Here is a 21,495-nt window from a genome sequence, read left to right as displayed (position 1 = left end):
TTAGTCAGAGTAATATCTTAAAAAAGGAGAAGTATTGTGAATCTGAGCCCTCTAGTTTTGCTATTCATTTAAAGCTGTGACTATAGCTTGTATAATTTATTCATTTCAAAATCTTTATTGCCATAGTTTAACAGAATTATCTAGCTTGGGCATTTGGGAGATACACTGTAGCCAGACACAACAAAGGAATAGTGATCCTCCCGGGACAACTTCCAAATGAATGAATGAATGTATGAATGAATGAATGAAGGCTAACGGGAAAATTACCCTAAAACTCCTGTAAACTGACAATAGACTTAATTTTTCAAATGTGCATTTCTGATATTTATCATTTACTTGCTTGCATGCTGAAGACTGAAGCCAAGGCCTCCTACCTGCTTGCCAAGTCCTCTACCACTGTTGGATATCCCCTGCCTGATCACTTTTCTACAACTCTAATTCTTAAATATCTCAACAAAATTGGAGAAACTGAAGAATTTTTTATGGGTATTTCAATAAAGAACGTGGGCTGTATATGTCAGTATTGTATTTTGTTTGCCATTTTCCACCTCCGCCCCATATTTAGAATGCAGTTGATGGCAAAACATGTTTTGTGAGGAAACATTTAATAATCCTGATCATGGAAGCAAAGAAAATGTGTTCAATAGATTTTTAAAATTGTATACTATCTTTAAGATTCCACTCTTCTGAAAATAATGTAAAGTTTTCAATTTAGATGAATGTTCAAATCAGTTAAGAATTCTATCCACTGTATTTTATTGATTCAAATTGACAAGACTAGTGGTAAATCAATATATCAGTAAAACTCTTATTTAACCAGAATAATATTTTTGTTTTCTTTTTGTTTGTTTATGGTACTGGAGGTTGATCCTACAGCCTGTCTACCACTGAGCTATACCTGCAGCCCTTTTGAGTTTTTGAGACAGTCTCACTAAGTTGCGTAGGCTGGCTTTGAACTTGTGATCCTCCTGGCTCATTCTCCAGAATCACTAGGATTACAGATGTACATGAGCCATGATATATTCTTGCTTGGTCTAAAAGAATGTCTTAGAGGGAAAAATGTTTTGCCAGCTATTTCTCAGACAGAGAACTAATACCTAGAATTTATCAAGAATTGAAAAAATTGGACTCCCCAAATAAAAGACCTAGTCAAAAAATGGGCAACTGAAATGAATAGACACTTCTCAGAAGAAGAAGTATAAATGACCAATACATACACTAAAAATGTTCAACATCTCTAGCCATTAGAGAAACTCAAAGTAAAACAATACTTGAGAATCCATCTTACCCCAGAAAGAATGGCTATTATCAGGAAATCAAATAATAACACATGCTATCAAGGCTGTCGGGGGAAAAGGAGACTTCGACTTTGTTGGTGGGAATATAAACTAGTGTAACCATGAAGATCAGTATGGAGAGTAATTCTATTTGACCCAGCTCTTCTCCTTCAAGGTCTCTTCCTAAAAGACTTAAAGACATCATATTACACTGATACATGCATACCCATCTAGCACAATTCATAATAGCTAAATCTTGGGAGCAACCTACATGTCTATCAACAGATGAATGGAAAATGTGACATTTTACCGAGCAGAGTACTACTCTGCTATAAAAAAGAATAAATGTGAGTCACTCATAGGAAAATGAATGTACCTCGAGAGCATGTTAAGTGAAATAAATCAGACACACAAATCTAAATACACATTGTTTCTCTTATAAGAGAAACCCAAAATATAAATAAAGAACAAAATGAAAGTTATTAGTATATAAATAAGTAAATCTTTTACAAAGTGGAAAGGAACCAAGATATGGAGGAAAGGGGAGGCAAAAAGGAATTAAGATGCGTACCTCTTTCTCATGAGGAGTGTAAGCATTTGGTGCAGCACACATGTACTAATAAAAAAATAGACCTTGAGATCTTTCAGTAAACAATTTCCAGCAGCATTTAAAAGGTTGAACAGAAAATGCATGTACCTTTGTAAAATCTGCTAATTGTAGAAAATGAAACTAAAGTCATTTTTGCAGTGCCATATTCAGGGAAAAAAGAAAAAAGCCAAGAGCCTTCTTACTGCATGGACATATGTTGTTCTCTGTCACTTCATCCTTTCCCAGCCCCTCACCACACCCAACATGAAGCTATGTGGGAAAGAAGAAGTGGCATGGAAAATGTGTGGAATTTTGTCTCTTTCCAGAAGCTTTTCAGGCACTAATGAAAAATGTAGCCAAGCATGGAATGAAATAAGACTTTAAAAATTTTGCAAAACACATTTTTGGAAAAAAAATAGAAATTTCATATTAAGAGGAAATTGTACAAAAATGAATTTAGTACTTTATTTCACTCATAATACTTAAAAGAGAGTTCAGTATTTTAAGTCAGTAATCCCCAGCTGTGTCACCAGGGAGCAGTTTTGTAGATGATAGGAAGTAGAGGGATGTGGGCACGGGGAGGGCAGGATTAGATTCTTACAAGGAAAGAGCACTGGACCCCAAGGACACACAGTTCATGGTAGGAGGCAGGGGTCGCGCTCCTATGAGAATCCCATGCCAAGCTGATCTGACAGGAGGCAGGGCATAGACAGTAATGCCAGTGATTGGCTGTAGATACAGATGACACTTCCTCAGCCCACTTCCTGCTGTGCAGCTCAATACCCAGAAGCCAACCTAATGGTTCCAGTCAGTGGCCCAGTTCTTGGGGACCTCTGTTATAAGTCACATAAATTATTGCAATTTTCTTTAAAAAAAATCACACTATTTTTTGAGACCATTTCTAAAAAGTATAGTTTAAGTAGAGGATTTTCCTCTGATTTAATTTTGTTGCTGGAACAGCTTAAAAACTAAGTAGACATATATATATATATATATATATATATATATATATATAGTTATGTATACATAAGTTACTTGAATGAATATATGAAGTGTGATAAAAATATATGGTAAATGTTTAAATTAAAATTAATTGTCATAATAAAAGACACGTTGCTATTATTCTCCCTCGAAATTCTCCCTCATTTCAAGCACACTCACCTCATTGTTCTTGCCACTTTCTGAAGCAGTTCTGGAAGTCCTTTTTTGTGCGTGTCTTTGGTTGTGTCGTAGCTGCCTCAATATCATGCATAGAGTCAAACAACTCACCTTTCATGGTCCTTTTGACTTTGAGGAAGAGTAGAAACTTCATAGTATTCGATTTTATTTATATACAGTATATCCAAAAATGTAAACTATTTGGGGCTCAAGTAATTTTTCCATTTTCCAATACAGTATTTATTTTAATGTTACAGTTGAAGTAATTGTATGTTGTTTACACCAAATGCACTAACATATCAGAATATTTGATAAAGAAAAAATTTATCCAAATGTAAGAACTCATATATCTGTTGAGTTAAAACTTTTGCCCCAATGAGGCTACATTTGGATTTCATTATTTTTTCTATTTTTTCTGTGAAAAGAGTTTAATTTTATAGATTAGTCTTGTGAAATTGCCCCCCAGTGAGTTTGACTGAGTTTTAATAATTTTCAGGGGAAAATAACCTTGAATGAGTCCTTTCATGAGACATTGCAAAATGGAACATACATAGACACACACACACACACACATGCACACACACACAGGGAAACAGAATTACTAGCAGATATGGTCTAAAAACAACAAATGAAGAGCTAGAAATAATATGTGAAACCTTTGTTTAATGTTTCCTATTCTGTTACTCAATTGATAAAAGTAATGTAAGAGGTTGTTTGACACAGTGTAAAATACAAATTTATATTCATATTCAATAGTGCTCAGAGGTTGGAGTCTCAACTGAATTAAAGTTCATAGAGTTAATAAATGAAATTGCCTCTTAATATTTCATAAGAAAACTACATTGTGCTCAAAACTTAAGAGCTTTTTAATTGTGGTTATTTTAGAAACATTTGTAGGGGGTTGGGGTGGCTTGCATATTGTGTTTTGTTTGCATGTGTTTTTAAGCCTTTCACCTGCATTGGAAATTTGATGGTATTTGCAAGTAAGAGATGATACATTGGAAGATGTCGGGCTTTTCCATGTTAATAAGACACACAGTTTTTCCCCAGCTGATCTTTAAAAACATTTCTTAGTTTGGACTGTCAGCATTTTCGACCTTTGCTACACCATCCCATGCCTCCCATCACCAGTGGGCCCCGGTAATGTTAAAATGTGCATTTTCCAACCGTCATGCAGAAAATCAGTCTGAATCTGATGAGGTGGATTCTACAAACTCCATGGTCACGCACATGTGGTACACTTTACTCAAGTAATAATGCATGTAGTTTTGCTTTAATTATAAATTTGATCAAATTTTGTAAATTGTTGGTGTGGTTGAAGGGTGGATTTTCTCATTGTACTTTAACAGAAAGTAACCACATACAAAGTATAGGTGGTGTATTTTCTGAATTATACTTCTCTTGAAGAATTAAAATGCAGTAACATTTAAGTAACATTATGTAGTGATTCATAAAGATAAACATAATAGCTAACATTTAATGAGCCCTAACTATGCATCAAGTCATGTAACTAAGTCAAACTGAATGTCATGACAGGCAGATTTGAACCAATTTGGCCTACAAAGCTTACATGCTTAATGACTCAGAAAACACACAAGATCCTGTGGTTCCTATGGTTTAGGGGTTCCAACAATTTTTATGCTTATATAGATCATACAACTAGATTTATATACCTAATAAATATGTGTTGAAGAAATGTATGCATGAATGAATGAGTGGGAGAATGCAGGAATAAATGGTACTAACAAGATGCACTAACTGAGAATTTGGTATGGCTGAACAACTGATATAAATTTTACTCAATATTTGGAGGTAATTCCATGACTAGTATTTTAAAATATTGTCAATTTATAATATTTATAAAGGATTTTAAAGGAAATTGAATTTTTCTCATATTCTACAGTTTTAAGGAAAGTGAAAACTAGAGAGTGGAAAGTGGATTTTGGAAAAAATAAATCCATCACATTAACTACTATGATAAGTCCTATGAAGAAAAATAAAATCCAATGTCCTATTTTTTTTTCCTTACCAATAGAGTCCAGTGCCATATACCTGATACTTAGTTTGCACTCAGTTATTGTTTACTGTTAAAAGTCACAAAGGAAGAAAAAAACAAAGTGTATAATTTGCAACCAGCTGACCCAAATTCTAATCCATGTTAAACCACAGGGTGCTTTTATTAGTATTTCACCTCTCTTAATTCATTTCCACATTTATAAAACAAGGATCATATTATTTCTGTGGATTATTTTTAATAACGAAAGAGAGTAAAATAAAAGTATTTACAAAACTGTGAAACATATTGTTCAAAATATGTTCCAGGGAAAAGTGTTATCTATGTTTAATCAGAGAAGTTCTTTGACCAAACATATCTGGAAATGTTTAAATTCATTTTCTTTCCATTAGGGCTTCCCCAAACTTTAACATATTACTCTGTACTGGGACCCTCCAAGGAGGAATTTCATCATGCAGACTTTCATAAGCGTATTTTACTTTATCACCATTTCTTCTTAAGAATACCTCACATGAAAATTATTTAACCACTTTTGAGACTGATGTGATTGTATTATTAGTAATAGTACAAAAATGAAAATTAGCAATAAAAATTCCTTGTAATCAAGATAGATAGACATTATGTACTAAGTGAAAATAATGGAAGCTTTGTGAGATTAATGGTAAAATATAAGATTAGTGTGTTGATTGTCATGTGATACCAGAATGGAAATAGAGTTATTAAAATATTCTAGACCAAAGTATGGGAATATTATCATCCTTATCAGAAATAGAGAACTTGTCACAGATAGGCTGAGATTTCAAACACTGGAATGTCTGGATTTCCCCCCTCAGAAGCCTTCTCCTTCCTCAGTGTTTACGAAATTTAGACTGGCTACTAGGTTGGAATGCTAAGAGTCAGGATCAGGGATTTAGCATCTGCCAAGTGAATGGAATTCAGGTAGCAATCACCAAGTGTGAATGGAAAAAGTATCCGCTAAGTTCAATTGTTCCGTGGGATATTTTCAGACCCTAAATGCTTTCTAAGCAGGGTTAATTCTAAAGAACGATTTAACATGAGATTTAAGATGATTAAGATTTAACATGAGTATAAGACCAAGCTTAATTCTCCTGGGAACCATAACAGAGAGATGCGGGTCTTGGGAAAGATCTCAAAGGCAAGAAAGGCTAGAACCCATGGTAACTCGAAAAACACTCACTTCCTTCGTCCTACTCAGGAGTAAAAGGCCAAAGGAGACATCTGCTCTGCCAAGAAGGAAAGCTTCAAGAAGTTCTCAGAGATAGCCAATGAATACTTTGAGGTCTTCAGTCTATTCTCTAGAATGGAGAAATGTTCTATCTCCCATACAAGCTTCAATAAAATCAGCATCATTAGATAATGCCTTGTAAAGTGGGATTGAGCAGGGCAGGGTATGAAAAGTTGGCATGTGGTAGCTACAATGAGGATGCTTATGAGATGGAGACCCCTAGACACATCTGTTTAACCTGAAGTGGACTGACATGGTCTACTCACTTGTAAATTAGAATGGAGGATACATTTTTTCAGCACCATCTCTGTTAGGTCTTTCAAGACCCCAGTGCAGAACCCTGGATGGCCAAGTGACAGTGTGGGAGGGCTTCAATGATGATATTAGCTTTTCTGGTCTAAGCCCCTGGCCCAAAGCAGACTTCTGTTGTCCCTTTTCTGGACGGCACACGTTGTTGACTTTCATACTCCCTTGGCAACTGGGGGTGGAGGAAAAGAGCACCAAGGGATAAGAGCAATGCCCTAAAAAGACTAGTCAAGGGATGGGGTGGCCTCGACTCTCAGTCCCCCATCTTCCCAGTCTGAGACCACCCTCTGGTACAGCTTGGGGGCAAAGGGAGCAAGCACGGCAGGCCCTTCTGCAGACAGGGAATTCTTGAGGGAGGAAACAACAATAAAAAATTATGAAAGAAAAGTGTACGCTAAGGGGAGCATCCAAAACAAGCCTAAAGAAGAACTTTTAATTTGCTCATTTGTGCTGGAAACTTCATGTCCACCATACTAAATATCGAGTTAGAACACAACCCCTTCTCTTATGCATTTCATAATCTCGTCAAACCCTCTCTTATGTATTTATAATCCTTTTCAATACCGGGGACTGAACTCAGGTACTTGCACAGGGTAGGCAAGCCATCTACCACTGAGCTGCATCCCTATGACTCTTGAAAAATGATACATACATAAAAGGACGATAAAATTGTGCCACGTACTCTGACTACCATAAGGTCGCCTTTGTGAAATGTGGTTCACATTCTGTATATTCCTGCTGTATTAAATAGAATTAAGTAAGGGCTTGGGGATGGGAAAATCCCCAGTTCCTCAATAGCTCTCTAGAGCATATTGTTTGGAACTGATGATTAACTTCTGGACTAATTTCATACAGAATAGAATAAATGCCAACTATGTAGCGACGACTGTGAAGATCCGACCCCTCTTCAAATTGGCGCTTAAAGACATTGTGCTGCTCTTCAAAAGTACTGTGCTTGCTCCTGCCTCAGCATCTTTGCTTTTGCCACTGCTTCTGTCTAGCTTCCTCTTTCCCCACATCTGCATGTCTGGCTTTTTGACTTTATCGAGTTCTGTGGTAAAATAGCACTTTCTCAAAAAGGACTTCCCTGACTGACTTATATAAATGTAGCTCTGCTCCCAGCCTCTACCTACTGTTACCCACTCATTCTCCATCCTTTCACTGCACTCTAATTTTTTCCATCGTTGAATCATCACTTGGTAGATTGAATATTTATGTATGTGTTCCTTCACTAGGATGTAAGAGGGGAAAGGTTAAAGGTGCATCTTCACCTATGTGTAAGTTGTGCCTGAAGTAGTACTTTGCACAAATATTTTTAAATGATCAAAGAATGAAATAAGTGAGCTGCATGGTATTCTTGTTTATTTAATTTTTATGTTTTCAAAAATATTTTTACTATTTTTAAAGAAGAGAAAATATTTTTTCTTGAAACTAATGCAAAGGATAGCAGTGGTGACTTTTATTCTGCATTGTTACCATTCTTTCATATCTAAAACTTGTCACCTCCTTTAAGTACCTGCAAAAATAATTTCTTCATTCTCATCTAAGCGTGATTCTTCTGCAGCTCACAGACCTTTGGTAACAGTGGTGATGAATTTTTCTCCCAAGAAGCCCCTAAAAAAGGCACTAACTTTTGTATAAGCAAATAGTTGAACAAAGTAGTACATGGAAGAATATATAAACATTAAAAAAAAATATTTTACCTACAGAAATATACTTTCAACTGTCTTCATTTCTCATGCTATTATTAAAAATATTTCTGCTTGGAGAGAACCTTTGTGTTTCCATGCTGACTTCGTTGCTGCTCCTGTGAACTTTTAGATTCTGTGTTTGGCTGCACTTTTGTTTTTCTTGGAACTCAGTGCCTTGTAGCATACTGTTAGCTGAAGGCTGTGATGTAGAAATTTATTATTAAAAATAAAAGAGAGAGCAAGGGAAGAATTTATTCCATAAGGATGAAAAAGACTTAGTGTCGAGAAGCTAGGATTTTCAAAGTGCTTTAGATAACAGATTGGGTTTCTTTTCAAAGCAGCATAGGTTGTGTGCCAGGAATAAAATTAAGGGTCTTTATTTTGCCTCCCTGGGCTTGTGAGAGCTGAAAGATACCGAAGGAGGAAGGATACATGTTTCAGGGCTTTCTTCGTCGGGTGTAAAGATTTTGCTTGCCATGTAGAGGCATCACCTTGGTAACCTGTGTATCCCCAGGCAAGATGCTTATTAAGGTGTCATTCCCAGAGGAGTAATCGCAGTTAAATAGCTAAGATGTTTTTATTTTTATAGATGGTGAGAGACATTTTTTCTTCCTGTATAAAGTAGACATACACTGTGATCAACTAGAATATGTTTTCATTTTCTATATTTTTATTCATTTTTCCCATATTAATCTCTCTGCATTTTATTTCTAGCATCTTTACATGCCTAATCTTAAAATCATAAGTGTTCTTCTTCCAAAAGGAATATCATGGCATACGTAATAAACTTTCTGACTCTTTTCCCAAAATTGCTTAGGTATCATGCTGTTATTCATTTATCTTGAAGTTTTAGTCCACATGGATTAAATTGCAAAAGGAAAAATAATTCCACAGATTCTACTTCTGTTTCTCATTATCCCTCATCCATTAATGTCTTTTATCTAATTCCATGATCTAGTCAAAAGGCTGTGTTGGTCATCTGCAATTTAACACTAATCCTATGCCTTTGACTGGAAAGATGTTTCCACTTTTGCAGTGATATAACTTCAGTTTGCACTTAGTCCTGAAACTGGTTGACCTCACTGTGTGTGCTAACTTTACTGCTCACTGTAATTGATTAATATTTTTCGTGTGCTGTAGTTACTAATCAAATAGTGCAGATAGGGAATCATCTATGTAGCATTTTGTAAACAGTCCCATGGTTCTGCTCACACAAGAATACTTACACTGACCAAATGCTCAGTTCAAACAGTCTACAATACGAAGTCACTTTTTCACATTATGGATGGGAATAACTCTCTTAGACGTAACCTCTCAGAAGTCAAATTTAGACTGTGTGTGTGTGTGTGTGTGTGTGTGTGTGTGTTTGCTTTCTTGTTTATTTGTTTTGTGGTAGTGGGGATTGAACCGAAGGGTGCTCTATCCCTGAGCCACATCTCAAGCCCAGTTTTATTTTTTAATCATTTTGAGACAGGGTCTCCTTAACTTGTCAAGTTTCCTGGGCTGTGCTAGAACTTGGGGTCCTCTTGCCTCAGCCTCCTGGGGGTGGTGTGCGTGTGTGTGTGTGTGTGTGTGTGTGTGTGTGTGTTACCATACTCAGCTAAAAATTACCATCTTTAAGATATTTAGTGATAGAGTGCACAGAGCATATTACATGCTTTTCTTATTTAGTTCTAGTTCTAGAAAAACATTGCCTTCTTGACCATGTCATCAGCAAACACTTCCTCTTAATATATTGTGGATTACAATTTATGTTGTGAAATGTATTTATCTCTTTATACTGTGATACCCATACACCATATAATTTACCAAAGTATTCTGATCCTGATAGTTCAAACTCATTAGTGAGGATACTAGTAATCATAGTCAACTTTTGTCTTCTTTCCAGAAGATTCTTATAAATCATTTCACTAACAGTGCAGCTCTTATTATCCCTTTAAAGTTTTCCCAAATAACCATCTAGTCATTAATATTAGATATTCACAAGGCCTCAATAAGCCAAATGATTGAAATGTGTCAAAAATTGCTATGATAGTGCTAGTGAACAGATGACTAAAAGTATTTAATTTTTTCCAAGTGATTTTTATTGTGTATATTTAAAGTGTACATGATGATGCTTGAGTAAAATATGGTGAAATAATTACTGCAATGAAGTAAGTGAACATAGCCATTGTCTCAGTTACCTTTCTTTGTTTTTGTTGTTGTAATAAGAGTATCTAACATTTATTCTCTTAGCACGTTTCCAGTGTATGTTAAAATATTATTATTGCTCCCATGCTGTGTATTAGAACCCTAGACTTACTCACCTGATGTAACAGATTATTACATTATTTCACATCAAGTTTATTTTTGTTTATTTCATATTCTTAAAACTCTTTTGAAATTGTAAATTTTTAGCTTTTGAAACTGTAAATTTGTTTTGAAAAAACTGAACACTTAATCATTTTATAGAATTTAATGTTTTTAATGAGTAGCATTGTGTGTTCACCAATAAAGGTTTTCTATTTATATAAATGATTGTCAAACATGTCTCGATAATGTTCAAAGTATATTATCTTTTTCTTGCTTGTTTATTATATCTGCTAAGAAGTCATTGCATACATAAAAGCATATATATATATATATATAAATAAATACATTTATAGTCCATCTTGTTAGTGCTGCAACTTGTAAATTGTAAACAGTTCATCAGGTGATTCTGGTGAATAGTGAGAATGCGGGAGAGATAATGAACTTTTATTCTTCTCAGTTGATATCTTTTATTTCTTTAATATTTTTCTTGTAAATGTTTTTGTCAATAAGTAAATATCCTGGTTTCTAAGCAGAGTGGCTCAGAGGTATTACAACTATGAGAATAACTTGATATTTTATATTATTTGTTATGAAAAATTTAAATTTATGACTTTAGGGGCATATTTCACATTAAATACTTTTACTCTTTAAAACTCTCATGTTTTGTGACATTATCAAAACAGATTTGAAGATTATTGAAATACTTTGGCCTTCTGGTTCTTATTTATGACAGGGTAGATTACATTATTAGATTAATCAGCCTATTTTCCTAATAAACTAAAAGCTTACTGAGATGTAAATAAGGCTTTACAGAATGTGACATCTATCTAGAATGTTCCTGATAAAGAACAGAAAAGCTAGAAATTAACAGGTTCTTACTATCATATACTGTTATTAAAATATCTTCAAAATAACTGGAGGTTTAAATAATATCAAACCAAAAGATTATTTCTTCAGATATGTCGATTTATTCAAAGTTGCTATTTAATAATTTACAGTAAGAATACATTCCAACAGCCTACTTGTTCTATAAAGAATAACATCTTATAGCTAAAATTTGGAAACAGCCCAAATGCCCATCAACTGGAGACTGGATAAAGAAAATGTGGTTTTTTATAAAATGGAGTACTACTCAGCCATAAAAAATGAGAAATTAGAGACATTTATAGCTAAATGGATGCACATTGAGGCCATACTCTTAAGTGAAATAAATAGGACACACATGTATAAATACCAAATAGTTTCTCTGGTGTGAGAAACTGAACGTGTAAATAAGGACTAAAATGTAGAATAGATAATGTGAAATAGGAATAAAAGGGGCAAAGGGGAAGGCAGTGGGAGGGGTAGGGGAAAGGAAAGAAAATGGAATTAATATGAGAAAATGGAAAAATAGGAACAAAATCTTTGTAAATAGAGAGGAATGGAGGGGTTGAAGGGAGGGCTGGGCAAGGGTGAAAAATAAGAAACGAGAGATTATGGAAAGGTGCAAATTTCCAATGATGAATGTCATTATATTGTATACCTAAATTGTACCAAGGATTAGAATGAATAATTGATAATGCAAAATAGGAAGAAAAGGTCCAAAGGGGTAGGGTAGTGGGAGGGGCAGGGGAAAGGAAAGAAGGGAAAGGAAAAATGCTGAGAAATGGAAAAAATGGAAATAAAGTCTTTGTAAATAGGGAAGGGTGGAGGGGGTGAAGGGAGGGATAGGAATGAGGAAAAAATAAGAACCAAGATGCATCATGTAAAGGTACAAGTTCCCAATGAGAAATGTAATTGTGTTGTATACCTAAAATGTACCAATAAAAGAATTTAAGAAAAAAAAAGAATAACATCTTTGTTGTGTAAAATAATTATGTAACTTACCAAATTATCACATTACCTTCATAGCTCATGGGACATTCAGAATGGGACCACAAGCGTGGACCTCGAGGATCACAGGTAAGTTTTGTCTTCCTTTCCTTCTTTACATTTTGTTTGTTAATGCTTTGAGCCAGGGCTTTTCTGAAACTCAAGAAATAATAATAAGTACAGGAAGGAAGAGACAAAATAATCATGCCATTTGTTTTTATTTAAGTTAGCTGTAATTAAAGTCTGGATTTCAAAACCCAAAGACAATGAAATATATCTTCTTAGGAGCTTTCTGGTATTTCAGATTGCTTGTGTTTATATGAATGTAGATTTCATATTCATCTTGTTTCTGCAGAAAACATTTGATCAGCAACCCACTCTTGATTTTCTTCACTTCCTTTGATAATTTTTCTATGTATTTTCTTTCCCCACCCCCCAATCTTCCTGCTTTTGGTTAAATATTTTGAAATATAATCAGCGTGAACTGAACTAATTAGCTGTCTCTAAATTAGCTGTCTTCATCTATGGGAAGTAGAAAGATGAAAGGACCTATTACTTTTGAAAAGAAACAAATTCTAAACCTTTCTATATTACCAGACTGTTTTCATTGTCTTACTTTATGTCTTAGGCGAAGAGAAAAGCTTCCATGACGCATTTATGCTTTTTAATGACCTAATTAGACAATGTGGATTTGTTTTGCTTTCATAATTACTTTGCCTGACAGAATAAAGGCTGAGTTTTACACTAAGAAAATTATCTGTCCTCCTCGGGTATTTTGTAAAGGAATAAGAGAGTAATTTTTCTCATAGTCTATGTTTACCTGACTATAAACATACCAAATAAAAATTAAGTGGGTGGGACTTTTTACTTCTACTGTTCACATTTTGCATTTACCACTAAAAAAATACTATGAAAAGAAAAAAAAAGAGTATAGAGTTTAATGAAAGTAAGGTCATTGTAAACATTGAATTTCTCAAAAGTGTATTTTATAAAACTATGTACCTATGTTGTCATAACTGTGTGGATCACTGTATTTAATTTAGGTCTCTGGGAAGGTAAAACCAAGTCCTTCAATTGTTTTAGTTAACCTTTTAATAACCATGATTTTAATTTTGTCCACTGTCAGTTTGATTAAGACTGTCCAAAAGAATGTATTCTTTGCTTTCTGGCTTTCACTATCACCTTCCCTATATCAGTTTCTCTAACATCATTTTTGCCCCTTCTATACACATCTATGATATCTGAAATCAGCATTTTCTGAGTCGTTGGTCATGAAGTGGTGAAATTAATGTAAATTTCTTGTGATTCTAAAGCAATAACCCTGTAAAAATGAGTGTAAGTAAGGAAGTGCATGGTTTCTTCTTTTTTAAAAATTCATTAAGTTTATTAGTACATTTTAGGTATACATTATGATCTCATTTATTATTGGGAATATGTACCTATAATGATATATCTTGGTTCTTATTTTTCCCATTCCCCTTTCCTCCCTTAAACCCCTCCACATCTCTCAATTTACATAAACTTTGTTTCCCATCTTTTTCTTTCCCCTCTTTCCTTTCCTCTACACCCCCCCCCCCAATTCCCCTTCCCTTTTGAACATTTTCTTCCTATTTCACAACATCTATTATGCATTTTGGTCTTCATTTACATTTTCAGTTTCTCATACCAGAGAAACAATTCGGTATTTATACATGTGTGTCCAATTTATTTCACTTAAGAGTATGACCTCAAGGTGCATCCATTTAGCTATAAATATCTCTAGTTTGTCCTTTATGGCTGAGTAGTACTCCATTTTATTAAAAAAAAAAAATAACCACATCTTTATCCAATCACCAGTTGATGGGCATTTGGGCTGTTTCCAAGATTTAACTACTACAAACTGTGCCAATATAAATATGGGTCTGCATATATTGCTGTGGTATGATGTTTTTAATTCTTTTGTGAACATACCCAGAAATGGAATAGCCAGGTCAAATGGAACCTTTAATCCTAGTTGTTTGAGGAATCTCTACACTGATTTCCACGGTGGTTGTCCATGGTTTCTGATTACTATCACCAAAGATATTTTGATATTTGAGTCAGGTTTTCAAACTTGTGGTTCTCCTGCCTCAGCCTCCCAGAGTACTGAGGATACAAGTGTGAGCAACCATATCTAGTTAAATTTTTATTGTTAGAGTTAACTTTAAATATAAAAACCCACAATGGAAATTTTAAATATTATAAATATAATACATAACCAGAAAAATTTAGAAGTACACAGGAAAAATATTTTTTATGAGGTTCGCTTATATTGGAAAGCCTCAGATAGTTATGAAAATGAAAGAAATTAGAAAATGTTCACTTGAAATATCATTATGAGCATTTAAACCAGTAGTAGCAAACTTTTAGAGACCAGTGCACAAACTGCAACCCCAAACCCACTTATTTATTGCAAAGTGCCAGTGCTGCAATGAAACCTGAATACTGAGGTTTTAGTTTACAAAAGAACAACCCGTACATTAACATCTTTGTCTTACAAAAAAAATAGCGCGCGTACACCACAGGTTCACCACCACTGACCTTGGACCTTCTTGGATCTCTCAAATTGCAGAATAGAAGAGCTGTGTGTACCACACATTGGTCCCATTTTGATTCATTAGAATGGATTAAGATGTCAAAGTAAAAAGCAAAAACACATCAAAAACTAAAAATTATAACTACAACAAAAATGTGACTCTTTGGAAATTTAAGATAGATAAGTTAAGCATGAGGTAATAACTTTTTATCTAATTCTAGTTCCTCACTGGAAAGGAAAAAAGGGCACTGTATTTGTTTTAGATGACTGATCCCATTGTATCTTGCTTTTTTCTTTTTATAACATGCCTAAAACCTTTCAGAAAGAATTTTAGACTGGCTGCATTTGAGAAGATTCTTCTTAATATTTTACCAGTACTCCAAAGACTGTGCTCAAATCCCAACTCAGTTTAATTTAGGGTGAATTTTTAAAGGCCTACTACGTGTATAACATCATTGTGGTTCTAACTTGGAAGAAAAAGTGAATGACGAAGTTACTGCTTTCCAAGAGCTCACAAATTATTGTTTAAAAAATATCAACGCTTTTAAATATAAGTACAGTATAGTTTACATGTTAGGCAGGCTGGTAGATGCAATATTAAATACATAAACCAAGTATGATGGGAATTAGGTGAAAGGAAGCAGTTATTTCTCCCCAGCAGAACTAAGAAATACTTCCTACAAATGATGTGCTCAGAGATGAGCCTGCAAGGATGTGCAAAGAGAGGAAAAGAGGAATGAAAGAGCTTGACTAAAATTCTGAACTGGGAAGAGTGTAGGGCATTTCTGGAGTGTGTGGATTTTCTTTATAACTTCCTTTTGAACATGTATGGGATGGGAACTGTACAGAAATGACTCTGCATGGATGATCTGAGAAAGCCCTGCAGTATGAAGGAGACACCGCAGGAGGAAGAAGTGAAGAGACTCGAGATTTGAAACTGAACACAGAAAGAATTAGTGCTCTTGCCCCTGGGCACTTTCAAGTTCATTGTTAGCAGTGTTAAATGTGAAGTGAGGAGGACAGGTCCAAAGAGGAGGTCCAGATGTGTATTTGACGGACCATTCTAGTGCATCATAAAGGAGAAAATGCTGATTTCATAATGCTAATTATATATATGGCAATTTATACCACCAAACAGTAAGAGAGAAGAAAGGTGGATTCCTGGGGAAACTCACTGTTAGGGCTGACAGTAAGCTGGGGAGGGAAGTGGCACAGTACATGGTCTCACTAGGAACCAGCGGGGAAAAATGATTCTGAATCAAAGGAAAGGAACTATCCAGTTACACAGAGAGGAGGACTGAGACTGCAGCCCCCCCAAATTTAGACACCCATCAGCTCAGTGGTCGGGACACTAGTAAACTGTAGTTTTGATAAAGAAATAACGAGGGAAAACAGAATACAGGTATTAACAAATTAGCATGAATACTACAGGGGACTCTGGGAGGACCTTTGTTTTATTTTTAAAGAAAAATTTATTTTATTGGTACATTTACAGTATATAATGATTGCACTCCTTGTGGGGAGTTGGTACATGTACATGAGATATCTTATTTCTTTCTTCATCCCTTTCCCCACTTCCATCACTTGGTCCTCTTCCTTTATGAAAACAGATGTATTTCCCTGTTTTCTTTTGTCTTCATTTTGCTTTATAATTTATTTATTTATTTGGGGAGTTTCTCATAGAGGAGGCATCACATCATAGTTAAGCCTGTGTGTCACATTGGTTTTAAAAAGCAGGTGGAGCCAGGCACGGTGGTACATGCCTGTAATCCTAGCACTGAGGCACTAGGATCTAAGTGAGTTTCAGATCCACTTTGGCTACATAGTGAGTTCGAGACTGGCCAGGATGACATAGTGAGACCCTGTCTCTAAAACATATAGATATATATGTATCTATATATATACAAAAGAGAGGTAAGATTGTAGAAAGAGGTGGCAGCAGAAGTAAGGGAAATTTCCTTTTTATGCTGAGGTAAAGTGTGAATTTTAATAATTACTGACAGATGAAAAGGATAAATATGGAAACAATATGTTGAAAATTTTCAATAGTGAGCTGGTTAAGGACTGAGAAAACAGTGCAGTTTAGGGAAGGGTCAACACTCCCTAAGTGGTATCCTGGACACCTACACATAGTGTTTCCCTTACACACAACAAACCCCCACTTCCTCTACACCCCAACAATTTATACTACTTCAGAAAGGCAGGCCGTATTCTCAAGTGAACTACTTCCTGGATAAACCACCAGCAAGAACTAGTGAAAGATATTTGGAAAGATAGTGGAGACATCCATCTATTACTAAATAACATTAAAAAATGAAAACACATACCATGAATCTAATGACTTCAGTTTTCTTGATAGAGATTTGAGATTATAATACTGGGAAATCTTGAATGGTACAAAGCTCAGAAATAGATGTTGTTTTACATATCTAAAAGGGAGATGTTGGAGCATCAAAAAATAGTAGAAAACATAGAAGTGTCTCAGATGTTTGTTAGCCTGGACTCAAATTTTGGCATATTTTACTTTGATTGAAAGAACATAAATATATCAAGTACTTTTTAGCCTTTGAGGAGTCAAACATAAACAAAACTACTTTTGCCTCCATATAGTTGCCAAATAACCTTTGGCAACATATAGTTTTGTCTAAAATCAACCTCAATAATTTTCAAGACAGAGTTAGCTTTTCCTAGGTTTCCTTCTAGATGCTTAATAAATCAAGGTTTTTCTCAAGTTTGTCTTCATCCTCCAAAATTATATAAGTATTATTGAGAATTTAAGAAAGTGCCCCTTTCATATTAAATAACTACCATGTTGAAAAAATACCTACCTTCCCTCAAGTGAATTCCACACTAAATTGCACTTGTTTCTTTAGACTCAGCAAGAATTCCATGCAAGTTGATTTACTTTTTTCTCAGTCATTCTCTGACATAAATTTTTAGCTTACTCACAGCTTTCCAGGTGATTTTTCTTCTTTCTGGTTTCTTCTTTGTAAGTATTTATTTGAAGAGCAGATCATCCACATATAGAATTTTTTTTTTTTTGGTACCAGGGATCAAACTCGGGTCTTTGCGTTTGCACAGCAGGCGGTGAAACCACTGAGCTAATTCCCCGGACTCATCCACATATAGAAAAGATAGCACATGATAAACTTTCAGAACTCTTTTATATGGTTTTATTACTAGTAATACCAAAGGAAGTCAGGATGGCATTCTCAGAAGGTAATTAGTTTTTCTTTAAATTCTTAAAGAAAAGTTTTCCAGTGGGAAGTTAGAAGAAGCAATAGTAGCTGTCCTGTGAAAAGCATTAAGCAGGAAATTCCAGGGTGCTTGTGGGAAAGGTTAGTTGAGTTTGTGAATTTGTAAACTCCGAGCATTTTAATACACTGGGAACTAGCAAGCCTTTAATTATTAGTAAAGATTTGTAGCTTCCTTTGTCTTTAGTGCATTATTGATGTCTTTACTACCCGTGAGACTTTGTCGCCTAGACTTGAGATTTCTTGCTGAATGAACAACAGTGTTTATAATCCATCTAGCTTTCTACAGATAAAGCAATTCTGATTCTCTCTTTTGAGAGTGAAATTCACTGGTTTAAAAAGTCGTTAAATGCACTGGTCTATCAATAAGCTTAAAACTGATGTGTGCCCTATTTCATAGCATGTCTGTAATTGTCTAGCAAGTACTAGTGATTCCAACTTGTAAAACTTCTAGAATAAGAAGCAGTTACTCAGATAAATTAGCTTTTGTAGCTTTGTTCTAAGTCTCATGGGGGAAGTTTGATGGGAAGTCACTGTACTTCACTTTTCTGTGAGTGTGTGTGTGTGTGTATTTTGACCCAGGGTCTCAGGGTGGCCTTGAACTCACTACATAGCCCTGACCTGGAACTCATAGCAATCTTCCTGCCTCAGCTTGCCCAGTGCTGGGATTACAGGTGTGTGCCATCACTTCCAACTTGCATTTCACTTTTTTCCTACCTACATATACAGGAGAATGGATCTGTTAATGATAGTTACTGAAGATGATTAACTTAATTATTTACCTATTAATGTCCTACTCAATGACAGGTCAATTATTTTCTGGGTTGAATAATTTGTTTTGGTTAAGAAAATGTAGAGTAATTTAAGTGTCTTACAGATTTCTCTGGAATAATGCCATATAAATTTATTAATGTCCATTAATACATTTTAGAAAGATGACCAGCCATATTTCTCAGGAATTTAGTGCCAGGGATTAATGTGAGCAGATTGGGAGCCCACTATCATCTCCCAGATGCCTAATGTGTTACCAGTCATTAGCAGTTTATGCCCTACATAGAGCTGGCTACAGGGTTACTTTTTCTATAAGCATAGCGTCTTTCATGTGCATTCCATTCTCCTTTCTCACATTTCCAGATATGAAGCTAACAACTGTTAGTACTATTTTAGAAATTGTTTCAGTAATTGCTTCTTTCCTTTTTTTTTTTTTTTGACGTTTCTCTAAGGAAGATTTTGTTTTGTTTTAGGATTTTTTGGTTTGTTATAAAATTTGTTTAAATTTGGCTTAGATGGACAGGGACCACTCAACAAATACTTGCGTGGGCCCCACACATCGTAGGGGTGCCCTTGACATCTCATTCAATGGTGACAAAAAGATACACAAACAGCATGTCTACCTTGTCCATTAAGTCTTCCTCTAGGTATTTTAAATTTTATTCTTTACTCAGTTCTACACAGATGGCACTCTTTTTTTTTTCACATTTTCCCCACCTTATGGAATTGCTTTTATCTAATTACATTTTATGTTATGTCTTCTGAAAAACTTAATGAGACAGTCTAAGAAAATCTGTCTTGGTGTAGGGATGAGTCCACAGCATCCATAACGTCAAAAGGATGTCAACATGATATCTGTCTTTGTCCTCAGGAAAGGGAAAATTGTGTTTCTTTTTAACAAGTAAACTTACTAGTTTAAGGTCACCAGCATCCCCGCTCTTTACTCGTGAGATGCTAATTATGATAATGAGGAATGTCTCCGGACTTAGATGTTCTCTGGGAGACAAAATTGCTTCTGCTTGAGAATTACCGAGATTATAGCATAGTCTCCTTGGCCTGCATGTAGATAATAGTAAATAAATATTTATTGATTAATTTTGACACTGCGTATAGAAAAACAGGAAGATGTTTCTTCAAGCATTTATACTTTTATGCTTTCACATCCCATCCATAAGTCTATCAAACAACAATTTTAAAGGACATGTTACTTCACTGTGAAGTAGTTTTCTTACGGTGGAATCATATCCAGTAAACTAGGGGGAAATGCACTGTCCCCACACTCACACATTTAGGTGACTCACAGGAGCAGCTGAGGAGAGAATGTGGCTCTGCCCAAGCTGTGGTTGCATGGAATGTGTGTTTTTGGTGAACTGATGGATGACCTTGACTAAGTCACTTTATATTAAAAGTTTGGCTCTCTTTAAAAGAGCATCAATGAATAGGAATAAAACAAGTCCACAGAAATAAAAAGGGAAATTGCCACTGGCATGTCCACTTTTGTTTTCCCCTGTGTTTATAGATTAGTAGACATGTTATTTAATCGTTATTGAATGACCTTCTTGAGGACTGTGGACATCATTCACATGACATGTGTACTGCCTTTTGCTTATTTGGCTCAATCACAACTTTATGGGACCTTATGTGGAACCAAAGCAATAAAAGAAGCACCATTGATAATAGGTGTTTATCTGCAGGAACTACACAAAAATGTACCTAAGACTTTGAGCAACAGATAGTTTCTGACTACTTTTGTAAAAATTCATTAATTTCATTGGTACATTTTAGGTATACAATATGCTGACAGTCATTATTGGACATTTGTACCTTTGGATAATATATCTTGGTTCTTATTTTTCCCCTGTGTTGCAGCTGCAGCTTTCATTACATTTTTCTTGACCTCAAAATATCTTGATATAAACAATGTGAAAATGAATGAATTAACGTAAGTTCCTGTAGAGCAGATATATACACTGGGGGAGTTGCTCTGTAGCTCTAAAGGTTTGCCACTTGTTAGACTAAAAGAAGAAAACTACAATCACTTCAGAGTCATCGGTCAGTTTTACCTTATTTTATCTTCATATTGTATTGCAGTAGCTGACAAAGGAAAATAATTTTTATCATGTGCTGGGTGAGGTATGCAATCTCTAGCATACAGTAAGATCTTGTTTTTTACAAAATGTGAAGACATAGTCTTCTGAGGGCAGTCTGGGCAGTGAATTCTTTTTACTTGGAGATAAGAATAATGGAAATAGGATTACAAAGATAAACAGATTCTCATGGAAGACAAAAATCTCAGGCTAGCATACAGTGAGCAGCACAAATCAGATAGAAGGTAGGCAAGGTGAGGAAGGGCAGGGGACAGTGAGAAACCGAGTTCCCTGACAGAGGGAACTGAGGCAAGAGAAACTGAAAATGGTTATGGGAGATGATTATCTCTTAAGATGAATCTGAACATCTGTTTTGTTCTGCTATTAAAAAGGCCAAGATACTGA

The 21,495-nt window shown here is 35.1% G+C and overlaps 1 protein-coding gene across 5 annotated transcripts in view; it reads left to right on the top strand.

The window, feature by feature from the left end:
• Pde3a (phosphodiesterase 3A) overlaps positions 1-21,495 on the top strand; it is a 312,783-nt gene that overhangs the window by 180,971 nt on the left and 110,317 nt on the right. For 4 of the 5 annotated variants that reach the window (XM_087214051.1, XM_021259122.2, XM_087214053.1 and 1 more), the window contains one exon: positions 12,464-12,514. The exons of the other annotated variant lie outside the window; for it this stretch is intronic. In XM_087214051.1, coding sequence (XP_087070177.1) covers positions 12,464-12,514 — 51 coding nt within the window. The remainder of the gene's footprint in view (positions 1-12,463; positions 12,515-21,495) is intronic. 5 annotated transcript variants of the gene reach the window in all.

Source organism: Heterocephalus glaber, unplaced genomic scaffold (genome assembly GCF_053883595.1).
Source record: "Heterocephalus glaber isolate CG9 unplaced genomic scaffold, H.glaber_assembly_v1.0 deba00001444, whole genome shotgun sequence".
NCBI classification, from domain to species: Eukaryota; Metazoa; Chordata; class Mammalia; order Rodentia; family Bathyergidae; genus Heterocephalus; species Heterocephalus glaber.
The sequence above is the reverse complement of the archived record's forward strand: the minus strand, read 5'-3'. Positions and strand labels throughout refer to the sequence as shown.